Below are 20,170 nucleotides of genomic sequence, written 5' to 3' on the forward strand. Positions count from 1 at the left end.
AATTTGAAATAATGGTCGCCGAAGAAATCGTTCCATGATCGACAACCGGTCAAGCTTTGAAGCTTGAGCTAAAGCCAGGAGTTGCAGTAGCATCCAATGTACTGGAGTTTTGGATGTGATCCATCCCAGTCCCAGTGATCTGGCTCAGGGCGCAGCGGCCGACCCCAAGCACCAGCACCAAAATTACTGGGACTGGGCTGGGGGCTTGGGCTTGTGCTTGTCATCCAAAGGGCGGCGGGGGAACTGTCGGACAAGATTTGTCAAAGGGGTGCACTAACAATCACTAAATACAGTGCTCTTCAGTGAGACTGAGGGGGCAGCAGGATCCATTGACTCAATACTCTCTTCCGGTTGGAAGATTACGACTCAAGCGCCCAACCGTCAAAGTTATCTCGTAGGGCTGGAGACGTTCATAACCTACACCCCTCATGAACCATCCGGTAACGTTATTCTTTTTACTTTGAGTTAGTTTGATAGTTGATAAGCATGTTCGGAAAAGATTGGATGATAGACGCCCTTGGCAAAAAATCCCCAGTATCAAAATACTGCAAGTGTAGCATGCAACCACCCAACTGTAAACATAAACCCGTGATGTTGATCAATCATCAACCATCAACCAAAAAGGCGGGTGAAGGATAAACAGGCGGTGCCACGTACATACAGCCCCCAACGGCTTATGCCCATGCGGATTCAGGGGCAAGAAGCAGAGTAGAGCAGCCTGGCAATACAGGAGAATCATTGGATAAACCATCATATTGCTGGAAGGTTTGCAAGGCAAAGCATCGCTATGGGGGCCCGGGGACTTGGGCCACAGATTCGAAAGATATGTCCAGATTGGGAAAAGGGTAAGGTAGCTGGTAACGTTAGAGGCAAGGACCAAAGTTCTGTAGAAGGGGGACCCTTTGTGCTTGCACATGCATGCATTTGGATCAAGTGCTTGTCTTGTGGCAGTTTCAGCCATGTTCAACGGTCGAGACTCATCGATAAAGATATCTATTCGTTCATCAACAATCGTTCGTTCCATTTACCCTGACCTTTAAGATAATTAACTAGCTTGTTGAAGCATCAAGTTTCGACGGACAATTTGCTACGCTGTGTTGGCTGCGAATCAAAGGGTGCTGTGCATATCAGAGGCACAGGGCCAGGGACAACACATGGGAAATAGTCCCGACATTCAGGCCCGCGTAAGGCTGAATGAGGTGCCAGACTCTACTTGGTTTTGCCCCCATCCCGATAAGTGGACTACTTCTTTGGGTCAAATATACTGATTTCCTATTTTGTCCCTACGTTTCATCGACTCTACATCGTTTATCTCATGGATTAGAATCCTTATCCATGAGGGTCCGTAGGCCAACGGACAAGAGAATATCCGCCATAGTACAGTCACAGTAGCATGGAGATCAACTGCGACTAAACCCTGCAGCTTCACAATCCATGTCTGTGCACGAGGCCATCGACTGATTTCCCACCTTGTGGGGTCTCAACTTAGATTGGCTTTGCGAGATCGCAGGGAAATGATATACGGATTGAGTGTTGGCCAACAGTTCTAGACCAAGACCTAATTACTGAAGAATTAATGTTTGATCTTTGGGATAGTAAATATGGCCTCAATATTCAACAAGGATTACATCCCTATGATAGGATATTATTAAATCCTCTTGTTTATTCCGTGTGACAGGGCAGGGTGTGCAACAAGGCCTACCCAAGTAAAAAAAGAGGCGATGAGGATATTTTTATGAACTCCCCAATAATAAATCGACATCTGCTCAGCGGGGAATAGGTCTATATTTCCGCTATACTATCATTTGTGTGAGTGCTACCGGATCGTCTTCCCGTAGGGTAGGAACTTTGCACACCGAGAAGGATGGGATGAGTTGTTAACGCGATAGTTGACTGATCAAGACATGAGAATCACAAAAGAGGAGGTGGCAACAAGAACAACAACTCGTCTCATCAAATTCATTGACAAAGAGATACTGATCTTGGCTAAGGTGGGGCATATCCGAGAACCGTTGAAGCTATCTCGATTTTACCCTCAAACTAGATGCGGCACAGCAAACGGGCTAGAACATCACCATGACAAGACCATGTTCAACGGTCGGGAAATTTACTCGCTCACTGGTGATGTGAAGGAAAAAGCACCACAAGCCTGCCGGCACCTCTCTCAAAATGTCCCCCGCCCACTCATACTTGGCATCTGACCCTCCTCTTTCTCCTTCACCATGGATCAGTTGAAACGTTGCTACTCTCCCAAAAAAGGGAAAAGAGTTTATCGCGCTTGACAGCTGGCAAGGGACCCAATCACACAAGGACCAAGGTCTTAGCAGTCGTGATCTAAGCCTCTTCCTACAATGATGCACTTTTTTCTTTGCTTCTAACGGCTGTAGCCATTAGTTTTCTCGCGCTTGTTTCGACCAAACAGGGATTGCCATCCATTTTCCACTCGGTCTTTTCCCTTGGCGCAAATGCAGTGACCAAGAGGCATATCCGAATTCCACGGACAAGGACAAGACATCTACGGAGCTTTTCGGCGTAACCTCCCCTCCCGTTCTTTGTTTATAGGTTACTTTGCGTTCTTTTAGTGAAGGGTTCCTTTAATGTTACGGTACCTTGCGGATAATAAATGACTTGTTAATGGGGGCTCAAGTTTGGGTTTATGTCGAAGTAACTCTGGCTCGCACCAAGTATAATCTGATTGGCCAGCCTACGAGATCCATGGCCGTCGCCGCGGAGCCGGGACTCTCCATTGACACGGAGCCGGTGATTTCCTTTTCTGGACCAGGGTATGTTTATGTAAAGTCAAAGTCAAAAGCTTCTATATCCGATTTGTGTTGCAATATAATACTAAAGTTCAACAGCGAGTGACACTTACTGACTGGTGAGAGTACATCGCGTCAACGCAGCCCTTTCATTGCAGAACACACACACACACACTCGTAGAGAAAGCGCTTAGAATAGCGCTACAGACGCTTAACCAGACCGCTTATTGATTTCATGCGTCGTGGATACCTTCAAGAAAACTAACGTTAGTGCATAGTATGTGGAATATCTTGACTGAACAAAGTCCGTGTAAGTCAACGGCAGTCCCGGATATCCGTCTACACCTTCAGTACTGTAATTTACCATAGGATGCTCTCGTACAACTTCCAAATAGAGATGATCGACAGTGCTTGTTGGTGTCAAGTCAACACACTTGAGTGGTAAAACGGGCGCGATATCTGATCACTGTCAAATCGTGTAGATAAATAAGCGCCATAGATTGACTCAACCGGTGCAATTGTCATCAAAACTCTCCAAACGCCGCGCCTCTCCTCGCCTCCCCCTCATTCCATCATCAACCTCAGGGCGCAAGCAGAAGCTAACTCACTCACACTCTCTGATCGTCTCTGAAGGATTCTGCCAAAGCAGGTTAATTTGCCCCAACTGCTGTTGCTGCTGTCCAGTACGCGGGTACACAATCCGAAGCCCTGTCGACGCACGAGCTTGGGTCCTTGACCTGTGCTTCTGGGTTAAAGAAACAGGGTTCAGGGTCGAGTTGCACATCATAACAGGCAAAATGGCCCAAACAAGTCTAGCCCGAGCTTTGGACCCAAATGCCTGCTGTCATAATTTGGGCAAATGGTTGTTTGCTCTCCTTCACCAACTCGTAGGCGAAAGTTATTGTGTCGATCACCAGCGGAACGGCCCCCAAAAGACAAGCTCCTAAACTCAAGCCTCTGGGAAATCACTTCACCCCCTTATCCTTGGAAGTTTAGCTCATAGGTAATTTAGTCTGACTTGTATTCACTCCTGCAAAATGCCGGATTCGAGTGACATGAAGCGACGCGTTGCCACTCAACGGTCGGAAGCAGGGGTCGGCCGCCATTGAGCAGCGTTTCCTTCACAACGTCCCGTTGCGGCCGCGCTTAATGTTAACAGCCAGAACCTCGATCGTGAGAGACAGCCGAACCAACCCCTGCATGCCATGCGTTACGGTACTGCTTTACTAGCAGCGAATCCTTCGGGCCGGAGAGCTTCTGATATTGTAAGGTGCTGTATGTAGGTGAAATCGATTTCAGTAGGGCTCCTTTCGTGACAAATAACGGCCACTGCAGCGTCTGCGGCTAATAGAGCATGGCTGAGACTGAGTGAAAGCCAAGACTTGTGGACTGAATCATTAGGCTGGTAGTTGGTCAGGTACCTGAACAAACTGACTGATGGCTTGCTTCAGTGTTAGAGGATGCTGTTTTGAATCTGTCCTAGTTTCATATTGCGAACCCGCTACAAGTCTTCAAGACTGTTGTTTGTGATATTTGACATCACTAACTGTCCAGTCCTAGCATCGTTTGATAAAGTTCAGTTCAGTGCAACTCTACCTAATATTCCGTTCATTATTCCAGGGGGCAGAGAGCATATGGCCCAGAGCCATGTGGTTGGAAGTGGAGGGTGCCACGAGAAGGGTTGACTTGGCTCAGTTAACCTGCCCTTCCAAAGATAACGGGTAGGGATAGACGCGGCACTGGGGTAAAATGGCACGATGGTGATGTCGCTTGTCGGATTTGTCTTGTGCCGCAAGCAAGTACCCAGGGTGAAATGATCTCCCAGGCGGCTTTTACAAAGCTTGGCAAGCCTCGACTATGCCAAAAAGGATCGAATAGTCGACAGACATGTTGATCCCCTTTCGTAGATAGCATCGGCTTGGGCTCTACCTTGAGTATTATGTGAGCACCTAATAATCGTGTCGTCACACAGCCCTACGACAGGCGGCTTCTGAACTGCCCTAACGACGTGGCCGGCCCGTCAAAAGGTCCTCTAACCCGGCAAAACGGTCCTGGGAGCGATGAAGGAGAGCCTGGGATTGAGAGCTTGCGATTGGCCATCGGCCAACCTGTATCAGAGCTCATCATTTCGGGGTCCATTTTGACTGCACTTGGGTGCTCGGCACCAGTCCTCTGTGATTGGACAACTTCAATTGATGTGCTCTGGGTTCCATAACCTGCGTAGCATTGGCCCAAACAATCATTCTTGGGATTGCAAGGCCCCGGGCCTTAGACAGAGGCTCGGGCAGGGCAGGCTCAGGCTCAGACTCAGACAGTGGAGAAGAGCTAGGGGAAGCAAGGCGATGCTACGCTGCGCTAGCTAGAGGCAGAGATGGCAATCGACCTGGATAATTCGGGCTAATTTGCCCAAATTAACTCGAGTCTGACCTTAGATCTTGAGTCTGCCTTGAGGCTTCTTTGCTGGTCCATGGCTTGTTTTATAGGATCTGGTTGGCTTAGACGTTAGTTAGCGTCCAAGTGCCTGGCTGAGTGATGCGCAGGTTTACAAAGGAACCTTTTGTCTTGTCTCTCTGTCAGTTGTAGGCTCAAACGGCTACTGCACTGAGGAATGGTTATATTTTTGCTTGAATTAGGCCCGGGCTGTGCTTAGCCGTTCATCTTCACTCCACCGTTGATGTTACGTGACGAACGGTACTGATAAACGCAATACGCATCCATCCCAGGCCGTATCTGGCATAATGAACGATACGTTACCAGCACAGCACAACAGGTGCTTGAACCCTCTGCTGTACTGATTGTATACTGCACTGGGGGCTGGATCATGCCCTCCATTAACCCCCGATTTGCATTTCATACATTCAGTGCTTCCACCGTGAATCCCGCTCTTTTGAAGAGACACCGTTGTGTGGAGGGCATAACACTCCCCCCTCTTCCTTCCACAACGATGTCGCTGCGCAGATAGGCAGACATATACCGGACATCGGGTTTGATGCAGAAATGCATCGTGATAAATCCGACTTGGGCTATATGATTTCGAATAACCTCATGAGCCAATTTGTCAGTATTTCTTTGATTCGCTGAGATGCTGTCGGAACTGCGGAGTTTATTATAAATCCTAAATCCTGGGTTGAAGATCGTCCTGCGATTGCACGGGCCGTACGATTCCAAATAAGACAGTTTCAAGTGTATTAGTGAAGGGTCTCTGGGTAAAATACAGTAGTGGCCAACCTGTAGTGCTGTGGCCGCTGTATTGTAACTTGATTTCCCGGTAAAAAAGCGTCATTCTTTCGCTGTAAGGCTTCGCGTTTCGCTCATAGCAGACTTGATATTCATCGCACGCGTTGCTGCTTCTGGGCTCGATGGCACAAGGATTGAAGCGAAAGGATTCAGTGTACTGTACCATAGGCATCTCAAACGACCCGACCCAGTAAAACAGCGCTGAATGCGAGCATGCTCTGGCGAGATGGACAAGGGCAAAAGGCGGAGGTACGTACCGCAACTGCCCTGGTCTGCATTGGGGCTCAGAGGGTGATGGGTGGGAGATGAGTACCAGCCCTGTGAGGCCAGCACCATCACAAGTGAGTGCAAGCAAGTGCAAGTGCAAGTCAAGGTTTGCGGGGCCAGGCGCTGCGACACCCCTCTCCTTGGATTAGGTCTAGGGAAGGCACCAGGGACCTTTTTCTGGATGTGGCCGTGCCGTGCATCCTCGAGAAGAAGGGGAGGTGTAGGTGGAGTATGGATGGATAGGCAAGAGCATGGGCCTGGGCGTGTGAATCCAGCCTGGAAATGTGAAGGAGGTGTGCACCACAGACTGTCCTGTCTGCCTGCCTACCGTACCTACTGCAGATTGATCAAAGAGAAAGTGCAAGGCATGGGGCCTGGCAAGGCAAGACCAACGCTTGACTTGAGTACCCCCTCGTCGTTGGGATTTCACCCCCCAGTCAAGGGTCTTCCTCGTCGCTCATGCTTGGGTGCTTTCCGTTATGCCTACTTTCCACAGCTTTGGGGATATTTAATATACAGCCTCTTCCCCCTCACCTACCGACTTGCTCTCCATCTATCTCCAACAAGTTCTTCACCAGATTCACATTCAAGTAATATCTTCGATCTTCTTGATCTCTTTGAGCTTTTACTTATATATACCAACCCACCACCCTCACCTCAAGCAACATATCATCCCACCTTGATCGTTGCCTCTTGATAACTTTGGATAACAAGACAAAGAGAAGAGGAAGACATAACGGAAACAATTGAGAACATCAACAGTGTTTTGGACAATCTAAGAGCTCCGTCGTTAGCAACTCGACGATTACTTCAACAACACCCACTCTCACCCACACAACAAACATCACGATGTCCATGTTCATGACACAATCAACTTACGCCTACGCGGCCGCTCCCCCACCTCCCAGACAATACTCAGGAACAAGTAGTGCTTTCAGTGCTTCTGCCAACCCTGATGAGGACTGGACCAAGATCTCCGATCTTGCTGAGCGCCGCAGAATACAGAACCGCATTGCTCAGCGCAACTACCGTATGTAGACACTGCTTGGATTCAAAGAACTATTTCGGAGTACTAACATACACTTTCAGGCAAGAAGCTTAAGCGCCGTCTTGAAGACCTTGAGCGCCGTGCCGGTTCTTCTGACGATGCTGAATCCGACAAGCAGCCCCAGAAGCCTACCAAGTCGAAGCGATCCCCTTCTGCTCCCAAGACTCAAAAATCGCAACCCGCTCCCAGCAAGCCTGTTGCCTCGCAGGGCCAGTTCACTCCTCCCATGGAGACTGATGAGCTTTTCTTCCCCGCCACTTATGACGACCGATCTCGCTCAGACAGCCCTCCTCAGTTTACCTACTCGACTTATCCCGCTCCCGACGAGATCCTCCTCCACCCCTACGGCTCCGCTCAGCACTACCCAGCCATCACAACCGCTGATGCCTACCCCAACTACATGACAGCCTCTACAGTGCCCATGACACTCCCTTCTATGACACACTTTAGCGATGCCATCAAGCGAGAGCCCGCATACTCCAGCGACGAAGGACTCGCTCCCTACATGACCTACGGCTACATGCCCCCCATGGACTTCAACTCAAGTAGCCCATACGATCAGAACCCTCATGTGAGTCACGCCAATCAAACACCCCGCAGGGTTGCCCGAGAACCACGTTGCTGATGGGGTTGTTCGCAGACTCCTCCGCTGTCGCATTCATTCGACCACTCCGCCAACTGCTCAGAGGCTGGTTACGACTACCCTACCACACCTCTGTCAATGCCTGGCTCGCCCAACATGAATTACCACCAATAGGACACTGGGCAGGCATAATGGAGAGATACAGCGACTTTGAGAATTTGTTTAGGCGTTGGGTATTGGGCCCCACGAGGCATAGCATGGCGGGTTTTGATATTTTGGACATTTTCACACTCCACACTTTTCACTTCTTGGATACGGCCAAAGGTATCTCACAGATGGTGGAAACTGTCTGCCTTCGTTTTATGTACACAGGTCGAAGCGCTCGACACTGTGGTTTTCTGTAACGGCTGCGAGATGCACAGACGATTGCTTATTTGGAACGACGAAGGAAAAGACGACGAGTGAGGCGTTTTGGGAACGTATACATTACGCATGTACGAGTGGATGGACACTGGTGAAGGATGAAAGTAGGCAAGGAGGCAAACAAAGATGGTGGCTACGGGGCCGTTTCAACAAGACGACCTTGACCACTTACACATGATAGTCGAGCAAATATCCAGAGCCATTTATTAAACATACTGCGCTAGAAGATGAAATGTGAAAAACATATTGTACGAATCAGATGCTTGCTCAGTTCAATAATGATTGTGATGTGATGAAGTGGCCAGAGGGTCCTGGACTACGGGTTGAGGAGGCTGGCTGAATAGAGTTGAAAGACCTTGATCGAGACATAGACATGTGGATGGCATGATGGGAACGCAACAACTGCGGCCAAGGTCATGCAAGTAGCTCGAATGAAATAAGGCTTTCATTCATCAAATCACCTCCACGGTTACACGGAGCTGAACAAGTAGAGGTTCGGGTATTTGCTATGGCATTTTGATGGCTTGAGAGGGGTTTCAGCTGCATTTACTTTCTGCACTCGGATATGCAGCCAGCTTAGCTATCTTGAGCTAAGCTGGTTGAGGCGGCATCCAGAACTCACGCCGCCTTTATGAGAGCCTCGTTTCCACCACTTATTGGTGCCGTCTATGATATGTACTCCCCCCGCTCGTCTCGCCCTCCTTATTTGGTTATCTTAACGGCGAGTGAATACAGTTACTGTATTCCTTCGTTCCTTCGGCGGTTTCTCCTAACAGTGCCTTTGCTCATGGGATAAAGAGCAGGCAGAATGCGAGTCCGAAATGAGAGTCCGAGGGTTGGAGCTTGGACTAGTCGAGCCTGAAGGATTCATCTCTCCTACGGGATTCACTGTCAAAATGTCAAAGTCCTAAGGTTGGGTCCTACGGATACTGTACTATACTTTCCTACTGCTACCACCACGTGCCAAGAGGAGGGTTGCATGGGCGGGAAAAAAGAACCGGGCGGTTTGTGATGTGCTACGAAGTTAGACCAGTGAAGAAACCGTTGTATTATTGGATACTTGAGTACGGTAGTAGCTTGACAACGCGCGCGCGTGTGCATGTAATGTACAGTACGTGGTCTTCCCCGACTCCTACGGGCGGGTTAGAAATCAGGCTGTCGCTTGAGTGTGAATACGCTATACGTCCTATACATTATGAGATGGCGATTGTCTTCAGGGATGTCAATCCCTCGTGTTAGTGGCAAATGAATTGCTGGGGGTTGCAGTTACGGCTGTTGCGGATAGTTAGAACCGTAGGAATGGCGAGAAGGAGTCGGACTTAGGAGAGAGGGGATAACTTAAGGGGCGTGTACGTGCCTCTCAAGACCATGCCTATCTATCTATTTAAGTACCAAGTAGATAAGTAGGCTGTGGAATTTGAAGGATTTTGGTCTTGTCATTTGTAAATTATAAATGCAGACCGGCCGGCTACAGTACCACTTCCTCGACGTTGCAGTGCATCGATTCTAGTTCTGGCCATGGCCCCCAAAGGCCCTGGAAATTACTCAACGTAGAGGAGAAGGAATAAAACCCGGTTTATCAACGCTAACCAGGAGAGATAAAAGGATATGGGTCTTGTTTCTTTTTACCTGCAGTAGTGTCAAAGACGAGGCGATAGTATTTTCCCCGATATCAAGCGCCATCTAACCGTACGTATCATCTGCCTTGTTCTATTTCTTTGTCTTGGGTCTGGACTTGTCGGCCGCTGTCTTGTTATGAACTAGACATTTCAGGCTTAACGTGCGCTGTCAACCGCGTTTGGGGCTTGGATTAACACGCGGTGACGATGCTCTGATTATCTAGACTTCTGAGGTGTGAACTTTGTTTGCACGTCTTCGGCTACTATTACCAGCCGTTGGTTGATATGGGGACGGCACGGCAGGTTGGAGCTAGCAGATTACCGGTGAAATGGACTTTGGTATCTGTAGACTTTATGAACAAACTCAAGATAAACTAATGAATCTTCATTGAAGTATATCTTTCTAAGTGACATTCAAATGCAATAGATATTTAGTCGATGCTGTTCTCATGAGTCTGATATTGAAGCTTAATTGATTGCTGTACGTAAGCAGAGCAACTGCCGTCTTGGCGGTGCTACATCAAACTTCATTATGTCATACATTCCAAAGAGCTTCACGCGGTAAACATCAGCGAATTGACCTTAATCTACCTCCTAAATCATCAATTCACTTTTAAAATCATGGCGAGTCACATTAACTATCTCTTCGGTGGCAACAAGTATGTCAACAACCCTCAATTCGTGATAATCAAGCTAATTTCTCTAAAGGCCTTGGAACAGCAGTCTCTGGACAGCTTCAGACGACCGCGTCCGCGGCGGCTCCAGTATCTCCCACCTAACAGTGTCAAGCCCCACGCAAGCCGTCTTCCATGGCCATCTGGATACCAAGACGCTCGGCGGCGCAGGCTTTGCCTCACAGCGTACAAAGGGCGATCTTGCGCTTGATCTTTCGCACACAGCGGGTCTGCAGCTCGTTCTCGGCGCGGGGAACTCGACGCAGAAATTCACGCTCAATGTCAAGGACACTATCCCTGGTAAGAGACCTGATGGCAGAGATGAGTCGGGTGTGAGCTGGGAAGTGGATTTTGAGGCGCCGAGTGAGGGTGGTGTGCTTGTCAAGCATTGGGATGAGTTCAAGGCGACGTATCGGGGTAGGGAGGTCACGGACCCTGAGCCATTGAAGGTGGGCGATATCAAGAGAATATCCATCATGGCGCGAAGGTAAGCCTTTTCCTAATGCTGATGTGGGTGAGTTGATGTGCTGACCAAGTATGAATAGCTTCTTCGATAAGCAGGATGGAGACTTTAAGTTGGTTGTGAACTCGATTGGTGCGGTCTGCAAAGACCATGATGATAGCGATGATGAGGAGGATTTGAAGAAGCCTGCTGTACCTGCGCAGCCTAGCTCTCGTCCTGCGTGGAAGGCTCTGTTCTGTGGTCTTTTGTAATCAACTGATATAGATACCTCCGCATTCGGCCAGAGAGACACCGAATGCACTGCAAATGAGCAAAAGTTTTACATTATGTTATCTTATAGCTGATATTCTTCGACATATGTTCAACGTGAAATGATGGCTTCGTAGAAACATCGTCTGTTCTACTATGCAGCTTTCTGAACAACCCTCAACAACCCCAGTATCTTGCGTCTCATGTCGAGGCTGTGAGTATGTGATATTCGATCTTGATTATACGAGCCAAGGTCGGTTATCTTACATTACAACTGCTACGATTCGTCAGTTGCGGAAACGATAGTAAATCTCGTTTGGTGGGAGTCTTGGTGAGGAGATATTCAACAACGAAGGGCTGGCAATATTGATCGACGAGACGTTGGACATGGTGAATTAACTTAGACATGTTCATATTTTATCAGAACTGTAGTATTCAATCTACCGATTCACCTCTCATCATAGCTGGAACGGCAGTTTTATGCAGAACGAAACTTCACCATGGAGAAACTGTTCATCTGGGTGTCCAAGGTTGTTTTGCATAGCTAAGTAAGCTGAAACTAGACAAACCATTGCCTCCGACACCACTGTATGCCGAAAGCCTCATCAATATACAATCACCAATCATACAACCCCTGTTTTTTGAAAACTTCAATTCTCGCAATATACATCCCTAAACCTGACAAACACCGTGTCTCTGATGCAGGACGCCCCATCCAACGCCAAAACACCCCCAAACCAGGCATGTCGAAGACTGTTATACGTCCCCTCCCAAGTCTATCCAGCGCCTCCTCAGCCTGCAGCTGGCTGGCTATCCTTATATCTGTTACATGAATCCACACTTCTCTCTAGCCATCCCTAGATCTTCCTTGAATATATTCACGCCAAGCCCATTCCAAAAACAATGTCCTCATGGTCCGGGCCCAGCGGCCGAGATCCAAGGACGAAAAGATGAGTAGCAAAAGGCCCATGTTGAGGGCGTTACTGCTCTATATTTCGAGGTATGTGAAACAGAACGCAAACCCCATGACCGTCAGCGGCAACTTGAAAGAGAAGACAGCCAGGGGCTCAGCTGATTTGCTGGTCTTCCCTCTTCGCTTCGAGTCAGAAGGGTTGCGGGTATCAACAATGCAATATGCTTTTGATCCCTTCGCTTTTCCCAGAATATCATAACTAAAATTCAACCGTCCTTCATGAATCGCCGTATCAATGCACAAGGGGTATTGTCACAACAGGGAGAGCTGGGCCTCCCAGATATTAGTGCCGCTTTCTTTACATGCCGGAACCGCCCACAGCATTAGGGTCCACGACATTATCCGATAGGTTGATGAGTAGCTGGGCAAGGCATCTCTTCGTTGCTGCGTCATCGCGGAGGACGGAAGAAAAGGTGGCGTCGCGGAGTGGCTCGGGTAAGCACTGTCGTAAAGCCTCACGAGCTCGGGCGTTATCACTAAGACTGTTTGGCGGGTTAGATAAAATTGACCCGGTATCTGATACACATGTGAGACATACCGCAGAAAGCATCGGACGACGTGCTTGAGGAGGCGAGCCGTCTGTGACTCGACAAGTTGAGCCACCATGTTGCTCAAGACCGTTCCAACGGCATAGAACCTCTCGTAAGTGGCGCAAATGTAGTTGAGTCCATTGTCGTCAAGGAGGATCTTCTGAACAATGAAAATAGCAACGGTCTTGCTAAGCTCTGAACCTGTCTCCATGATACGGAGACAGAGAGGGATGATCTCTGTTGTCAGGAGAAAGTTGATGACCTCAGTAGAGTCATTCTTGACAAGTGCTCCAATGACACCGAGGCTGGTCAGGCGTAGGTATTCGAAGGGGCGAGACTTGGAGGTGGTGTTGAGAAAGGGGTAGAGAAACAGGGGGATGTGTGCTATTAAAGTGTCAGCTGCATGTGCAATTATTTTGTACCAAGGTATACACACCATTGAGGAACAGAGTCCTTGTATCGTTGTGCGATGCAACGCACTGAAGTAGTGCGAGAGCATTGCAAACTCGATTCGATGCGGCAGCGGTGAGCTGAGAGGGGTTAAGAAGAGTGTAGACAGAGATGATCTCTTGAAGGAGAGAGGTCATCACACCTGGAGAACATGTTAGCTGGCTTCTTGCAGCTTGAGCCTCAGCGACCCCAGACAAAGAGCAAAGCTTGGGCACCTACCAAAGGAATGCCACAGGATCAGGGCCAGCTCGGGAACCTGCTCTCTTTTCTTACTAAGCTCCAACAAAGCAGCTTCCCGAGTGTTCTCGTTGAGGAGATCGGCAATGAAGGCCATGGTGCGTCGGTTGTCCTCCGAAACGTTATTATGGTCGGCATCCTGACCGTGGCCAGCCATCTGACCCGCGCCAGCAAGACGGTTGAAATGCTGCTGCTGTTGTTGAACAGCGGCGGCGGCTGCCGCAGCGACCTGTTGTTGCTGTTGCTGAGTATGGGCATGATGCGCACCTTGCTGCTGGTGCATCCAGGCGGAATCACCACCCTGGGGATTGAATTGGTGGTGTCCGTAGACGTGCGCCGCGGGCATCATATTGGGCGTGTCTGTCCTTGCTCAAAGGGTTGTACGGTGAAGGGGCCTTCGCTATTGTGGCTCAGGATTCGAGATTCTTTTTGATGCTTAGATGATATCAATCTGGCAGGAGTATCGGTCGATTGTTCGGCGCAGTAGCTAACGGTTGAATGTTTCGTTGATTCGAGGGCGCAATGCGGAGGTAGGTAGGTACACGACGCAGTTGGTTACTGGACCAACAAGGGCGAATGTTGCGGAATGACGAAACTCTAATCGAAGGAAGAGGTAGTATGCCGAGTAGATGCTGAGAGGGCGGGTTGTGTCGTATATTCTATTGATAGTGTTCAAGTGTCGAGATCGTGGGAGGATCAAACCCAAGGTGAGATCGTTTGGCGGGTTGGTTTGTGGTGGTGGTGCTCGCACCTGCGACTGGGGCAAGAGCGATTCGCATCCTTGCCTAGGATTGGCCAGCCTGATATATCTTATGGAGCTCAGGCTCTGGGAGACAAAACCAGCTCTGGCATCGGAACATGACGCTTGGACCATGAGAAAGTATCCCTGTATAGGCCAATCGCGCAAACATCTACATGGCCTTGCAAGTGCGGGGAGGTCACTCTCCCATGCCCACCTCTGAATCACCTTGGATCGTCAGCCTTGTCCTACGAGCCTCGTCAGAGCTCGATCTGTGTCCCAGACTCGAGATTTTCTGAGTAACATAGGCGAACTTTTTTACAGTGGAAAGGAAAAATGATCAGCGGATAATCTCCAATTAATTACTTCGTTTTGCTTGCTCTTCTCCGTCGCCTCCTGCCTGCCTCTGCAAGTGCTATAATAAATCATTACTACTATATGTTTCCTGTATGATGCCCGCCCATGCTTAAAACAACAGAAAAGCGCCCATCGAGCCCTATAAAGTTCTTATACAACCGACTACATGTCCAGTACCTCACTCGCTTGAAATGACAAATGACAATTCGTCAGCACCCAACTGAGCGCCACATCTATGAACACAACCCCTTCCCAATGCTTGCTTGTTTCAACCAGCCAAACTCCACTGTTGGAAACATTTGCCCAGAAACATTCAGTTATAGCCTCAGTTCTCGAAGAATTTGATCGGCCATACTCTTGTACTGCCATGTGTTGCCTGCCATTCGCTTGAATTGGATTCCATGCAGCGATAGCAGTGGCACCTTGACGATGAAAATTTCGAATTCCAATACCATGCTTCCTCCAAGATCGCTCTGCACTTGCGTGCTCGTCTCTCCTGGAATCTGTCGAGATGGCCCTCCGTTGTTTCTGCCAGAGTTACTGTCAAACGAGGTCTCAGAGTTTGAGAAGCTGCGATCTCGATCAGAGCGTCCTGGTGTTCGTGGTGTCGTAGGAGGTCGGTCTGAGTCGCGGAAGTCATCCCGATCGCGATCATCTCCTCTCATAAGGCCGCCGAAGCTAAACCGTCGTCTGTGGCCGGGGGTCGACCCAGGACTCATAGGTGGATCTTGCACCTTGTTGAGATCGATACTGGGTGAATGACGACACCTGAATCCGCCCTTGATTTCTGTGTAATCGACATTCAGTTGCTTCAATACCCGCTTGATATCAGTTCGGATGGCGGGTACCGATTTGCCCGATGTCGTCGACACACTGAAGAGACCCTTGAGGAAGACCGGCTTGGATAGTTCAGTGTCGTCTAATCGTTCAGTCGACACACCGCTCTGCTCCAATTCCTGATCCGTTTCTTCAGGTACGTTGGCCTCCTGAGCAGCCTCTCTCCTCTGGCGGCGCTGCTGGATGCTTTCCCTTCTGGCATGACCAATAGACTTGGCCCTCAGGCTCACGGAACGAGAATGTCCATGGGTGCGGTGCGAGCCAGAGGCTTCTTCATGCGCCACAGATTGGTCAGATCCGCTGGTTGCCGGGGGTTCCTTTCGTCGTCTCATCTCTGCCGAATTAACACTGGTCGATCGTCCCAAAGCGCTTCCTCGCCTCTCCCTAGTGCCGCCAGCAGACATGGGTGGGCTGAGGAGCTCGCCGTGCTGACGCTGACTACTGCCGGAACGGTTTTGCGAGTCGGACGCATCCTCTCGGTCACGTCGGCCACGACGAATGCTGAAACTCTTTCGTGGGGCGAGTGGTGAAGGTTCGGCTGGTGAGTGAACCTGTACCACAGGAGGATGCGATCGATCTTTGTCCAGACGCTCAGGCTCCCTACGCTTGCGTGTGCTGAAACGACGCAGAATACCGGCCGCAGTTCCCTCCTTCTTCTGAACATGCTCGACTCTTGGTTCAGGGGGTGGTGCAGGTGTTTGCTTCGGCGGTTCTGGCATGTCGTCTTCGCCATGTGTCCTTGCACGAGGTCTGCTGCGTCCGCCAGTGGGCTTTTCGCCAGGCATCTCATAGGCAGAAGAGTTGGTATGGGCAGCTGGAGGTGCTGCAAGTTCTGGCAAGGATTCGGGCTCCTTTGCCTTCTCTTTCTCCTTCTCACGGGCCTCACGTTCCCTGTTCTTTCCCTTCTCTTTCTCGCGCTCTCGCTCACGGTCTTTCTCCTCCCTTCTTTCCCGTTCCTTCTCCTTCTCTTTCTCTTTGTCACGCGGTTGGGATGCTGGTGGTGGAACCATATCAGCGTGGTCACGGTCCTGCTTCTCCTTGACGAGGTAGTAGATGGATACTAGAGGACTGAATGCATTCATGGGATCATTGCCGACCGACAGTGCCTCAGAACTAGGAGCCGAAAGGGTATCGCGACTGTTGCCAGAATTTCTGCGCTTATAAAAGTCGAAGCCAAATGGCCTTCTCTTCTCAGCATCTTTCGCAGGCGGGGGGAGATCTTTCTCTCTTTGGTAGAGCTTGATCGCACGCTGGTACTCCTCCGACTCGATGATTTTGGTGAGCTGTGCATTGATACTTTCAGGTGTGCCAAAGTTGAAGCCTTGCATAGCAAGGATAACCTCTGGCTCCAAAGGTGCGGTTAACGGTTCGCGGTTGGGCAGGTAATTGTCAGGAGGACCGTTAAAGCCCTTAGCCATCCACGGGTGCGTCAAGACTTCCTGCATTGTAGCTCGTTGCTTAGGGTCCGTGACGAGCATACGGGACAATAAATGTTTGCACTCTATAATTGATTAGTGGGAAGGGTAGAAATCCTCTAGGGAGAAACATACCGCTTGATAACCATGCGGGATAATCGACAAGACCTCTCTTGATCTTGGCATGGAGCGCGGGCATGCTTTGGTCGTCGAATGGCACTTTACCGCAAACTAAGACATAAAGAACAATACCGAAACTCCAGACATCGACTTCGGGGCCGGTGTAAGCTCTGGCCTGCAGCAATTCAGGCGCAGCGAAATACAAACTTCCACAGAATGTCTTGAGGTGACCTCGAGGAGCGAAGAGGTTGCTGAGACCAAAATCGATAATCTTGATGTCGCCTGTCTTGCTGATAAGAATGTTTTCGATCTTGAGATCTCGGTGCACAATGCTGTTCCTGTGCAAGTAGTCTAAAGCACTTGCGATCTGCCTGCTAAATTTCCGGGCTTGTTTCTCCTTAAGTTTGCCGTGAGAAATGATGTAATCGAGCATTTGGCCACCGTTGACATATTCGAAAAGCATATACCAATGGTGGTTTGTACGGACAACATCGTGAAGAGCACAGATGTGGGGATGGTTCAGGAGGGTGCTAATGGCCGCTTCACGAGCGGTTCGGATTTCCTTGGATTGATCGGCACGTTCTTTGTCGGCGCGAGACTGGTGATTATCGTCGGTCGAGCCACGAGGAATAATCTTGCATGCTACCTGGTGAGGTCGAAGTGGTTAGCATTGCATTTTAGAGCTAGTTGCGTATCGCAATGGGGGCATGAGGGGCAGATTAATGCGCATAGCCGAAGGGCGAAATGATGTATAGAAATAACCGGAAATAGATTTAAACATACTTGTTCGCTGCCGTCCTCCTTGCGGGCGAGCTTGACCTTGCCCATGCTACCAGCACCAATGGTTTTGCCTAGCATCCATTTTCCAGATTGCGTTGGAATAACCGTACGTGATCTCGCGTGTTTGGAGGTAGAAGCGCGGGGTGGCGCGTCAGCATGATTGCTCGGAGGAGGTGCGTTTGCGTTACTAGCCCCGTTGCTGGGAGCGCTGGCGGAAGGAGCCATATCGGTTTGAGGGTTTTGGTGATTATTTTTTGAACGAGAAGAGCTCCGTCTATGGGCCCTCGAGGGATCGGGGCCCCTGGCCGGGGGAGGGTGTCGGTCGTTCTTGCTCGAGCTTCGTTGATGGGTTGCGTTTTCGGCTAAGCGTGAGGATTCGTAGTCATTTTGCGAAGCAGATCGGGCGGAAGAAGAAGTGCGCTGATGATGGCTATGATGAGGGGGATGTTGTGAGTTGGAAGCAGAGCGGGAGTGAGAGTGGGAATGAGAATGAGAACGGGAGGCGTAGGCTTGGGATTGGGCTTGGGACAGGGACTGGGATTGGGAGCGAGATTGAGACTGCGAGTGTGAGTGTGAAAGCTGGCGGGTGTGAGATTGGTTGTAGTTGGCACCTGGGCCTGTTCCAGTGGGCGTGGCTGGTGCAGGCGCTGCTGGGGCCGCTGAAGCGGAGGGAGAAGGGGGAACCCGACTTGAACGGGTAGATCGAGTAGAATGAGTGCGACCAGGACCTCTCGGTGAAGCATCAGCGACGGCAGAAGAAGCCGTTCTTGTTCCCATGGTTGCTGTAGTTATAGATGTACCAAGATCTATTGTGATCTGCTGTGCTGTGCGGGCGGTGTTTGTAAGAGATCGGAGAGAAGACGGTGTAAAAAGGCGGGATGCTGATAAAGTAAATGGGTCTCTTCCTGGGGTTTGCTCGAAGTGGTAGTGAGCTGTCGTGGAATCAATGCCCAAGTAGGCAGGGAGGAGGATGACCCGACCCAACTCGATTCGATTCTAGGGACAAGGTAAGGTCCAGTAATTGTATGGACCTTATGGGTTTGGAGCTTGAGCTTGAGCTTAAGCTACATATACCAGTGCAAGCGTAACGTAGTTGCAGTCGCAGTCGCTTGCCAGCAAGGTCCTTGATCCAATTCTCCTGCTGGTCGAGGACGACGGGTTAAGGAAAAAACCAGAATTACCTGGGTCTTGTCACAAGCTGAAGGTTCTCTTGAGTCTCTGGTTGCGATGACGATACCCCCAACTGCATAAGGGACCAAATACAACACAGATTCAGGTGCTGACCAAAAGACTTAGCACCTGGAAGAGTCAGACCCAATACGAAGCGAAGCTGCGCTACATGCAAAAATGCAGATTGATGGTACAAACAAGGCAAATGTCGATAGGCGCAAAGCAAGATTGACTTGACTGTACTGATATACTGCAGCAGTATAAAACCGAGACAGAGTGTCTTTAGGAAGTGAAACAGCGACCAGCAATGGAAGAAAAAAACAACGCAAATATGCAAGTGAACAGGGAGGAAGGTGTAAGAGTAGGAGTCAAAACTCTGCAACCTGACAAGCAGATTTAGTAAGAGTCCGTTTGTCTGTCTGGTTTGTCCAAAGAACAAAGTCCCAAATTGGGGGCGTAGCTACCAGGTTGGCTAATGGAGATGGGATATTATACTGTAGCTAAAAATGACTTGGTCTAAAAGCACAGCAAAGCAAAGAGTACAGCGCAGCAACGGCATGTCCCATCTGCTCACCTCACCTCTTAAGAGGCTTGTATGCCCGGGATACACCTGGATGTATGCATGCAAGCTGCCGAGACTTCACCACCAGTCCAGCTGTCTTTGATCTAGCACAGCAGGCCATCTCAAATCGTTTCAGGGGACTTTCCACTTAGGTCACAGGTAGCTTCAACTTTCCACCAACGGTCAAGTCATGGGTGGAGATGAGATATCTCGCTCCAGCTGAAGTCTCATTTCGCGGGCTGTCACGAATGGATCAGTTTACTGGTTAGTTCCCGACCCTGACGGCATTGCTGGAGACATTTGGTCTCTAATTCCATTTGAGTTAGGTTTGAGGTGAGCCTCAATCAAAACTGCAGTAGACATCGGGCTTTTTCGCTCCACGATATCTGCGCCGTTAAGTTAATTATCGTATGTACGGATACCAAGCCCAGTTCCCTGTTTCCAGCAACACCAACGCCAAGCACAGTATCCGACGTCAGCTACCAGCCAGAAGACCGCATTTCTAACCTGTGAAGTGGATCTGCCGCAAAGTGCTGCAAATTTACGTGGCTGATTAAACGAGGGGTTGGAGGCTGGGACCCATTACTGGAAACCGGGTTTAGATCTTGACTCCTTTTAAGGCAGTTGTGTCTTGGAAGTCGTGGAGCTGAGCTGGAATGCATTGCCTCCATGTCGAAG

General features: G+C 49.7%; 4 protein-coding genes across 4 annotated transcripts; 2 read left to right on the forward strand and 2 right to left on the reverse strand.

Annotated features, from left to right (window-relative positions):
• The first annotated feature begins 6,887 nt into the window (after positions 1-6,887).
• Positions 6,888-8,146, forward strand: B0J16DRAFT_170121 (uncharacterized protein). The gene is made up of 3 exons (XM_046122400.1): positions 6,888-7,293; positions 7,353-7,882; positions 7,952-8,146. Exons 1-3 carry the CDS (start codon positions 7,113-7,115, stop codon positions 8,066-8,068), a joined length of 828 nt encoding a protein of 275 aa, XP_045979968.1. The 5' UTR covers positions 6,888-7,112; the 3' UTR covers positions 8,069-8,146.
• Positions 8,147-10,325: 2,179 nt separating this feature from the next.
• B0J16DRAFT_374432 (complex I intermediate-associated protein 30-domain-containing protein) lies at positions 10,326-11,385 on the forward strand. Its single transcript, XM_046130607.1, has 3 exons — positions 10,326-10,595; positions 10,645-11,097; positions 11,156-11,385. Exons 1-3 carry the CDS (start codon positions 10,558-10,560, stop codon positions 11,322-11,324), a joined length of 660 nt encoding a protein of 219 aa, XP_045979969.1. The 5' UTR covers positions 10,326-10,557; the 3' UTR covers positions 11,325-11,385.
• Positions 11,386-12,543: 1,158 nt separating this feature from the next.
• Positions 12,544-14,001, reverse strand: B0J16DRAFT_170151 (cell differentiation family, Rcd1-like-domain-containing protein). Its single transcript, XM_046122401.1, has 4 exons — positions 13,495-14,001; positions 13,262-13,417; positions 12,834-13,209; positions 12,544-12,777 (listed from the first exon to the last, which is right to left on the reverse strand). The coding sequence occupies exons 1-4, from the start codon at positions 13,859-13,861 to the stop codon at positions 12,594-12,596; spliced, it is 1,083 nt and encodes a 360-aa protein (XP_045979970.1). The 5' UTR covers positions 13,862-14,001; the 3' UTR covers positions 12,544-12,593.
• Positions 14,002-14,925: 924 nt separating this feature from the next.
• B0J16DRAFT_357357 (uncharacterized protein) lies at positions 14,926-18,537 on the reverse strand (the record flags this gene model as incomplete). The annotated part of the gene is made up of 3 exons (XM_046129537.1): positions 14,926-16,946; positions 16,996-17,626; positions 17,764-18,537. The coding sequence occupies 3 exons, from the start codon at positions 18,535-18,537 to the stop codon at positions 14,926-14,928; spliced, it is 3,426 nt and encodes a 1,141-aa protein (XP_045979971.1).
• Positions 18,538-20,170: the final 1,633 nt, after the last annotated feature.

Source organism: Fusarium flagelliforme, assembly GCF_020744385.1.
Source record: "Fusarium flagelliforme strain FIESC 12 MPI-CAGE-AA-0113 chromosome Unknown B0J16scaffold_6, whole genome shotgun sequence".
In the NCBI taxonomy this organism is placed as follows: domain Eukaryota; kingdom Fungi; phylum Ascomycota; class Sordariomycetes; order Hypocreales; family Nectriaceae; genus Fusarium; species Fusarium flagelliforme.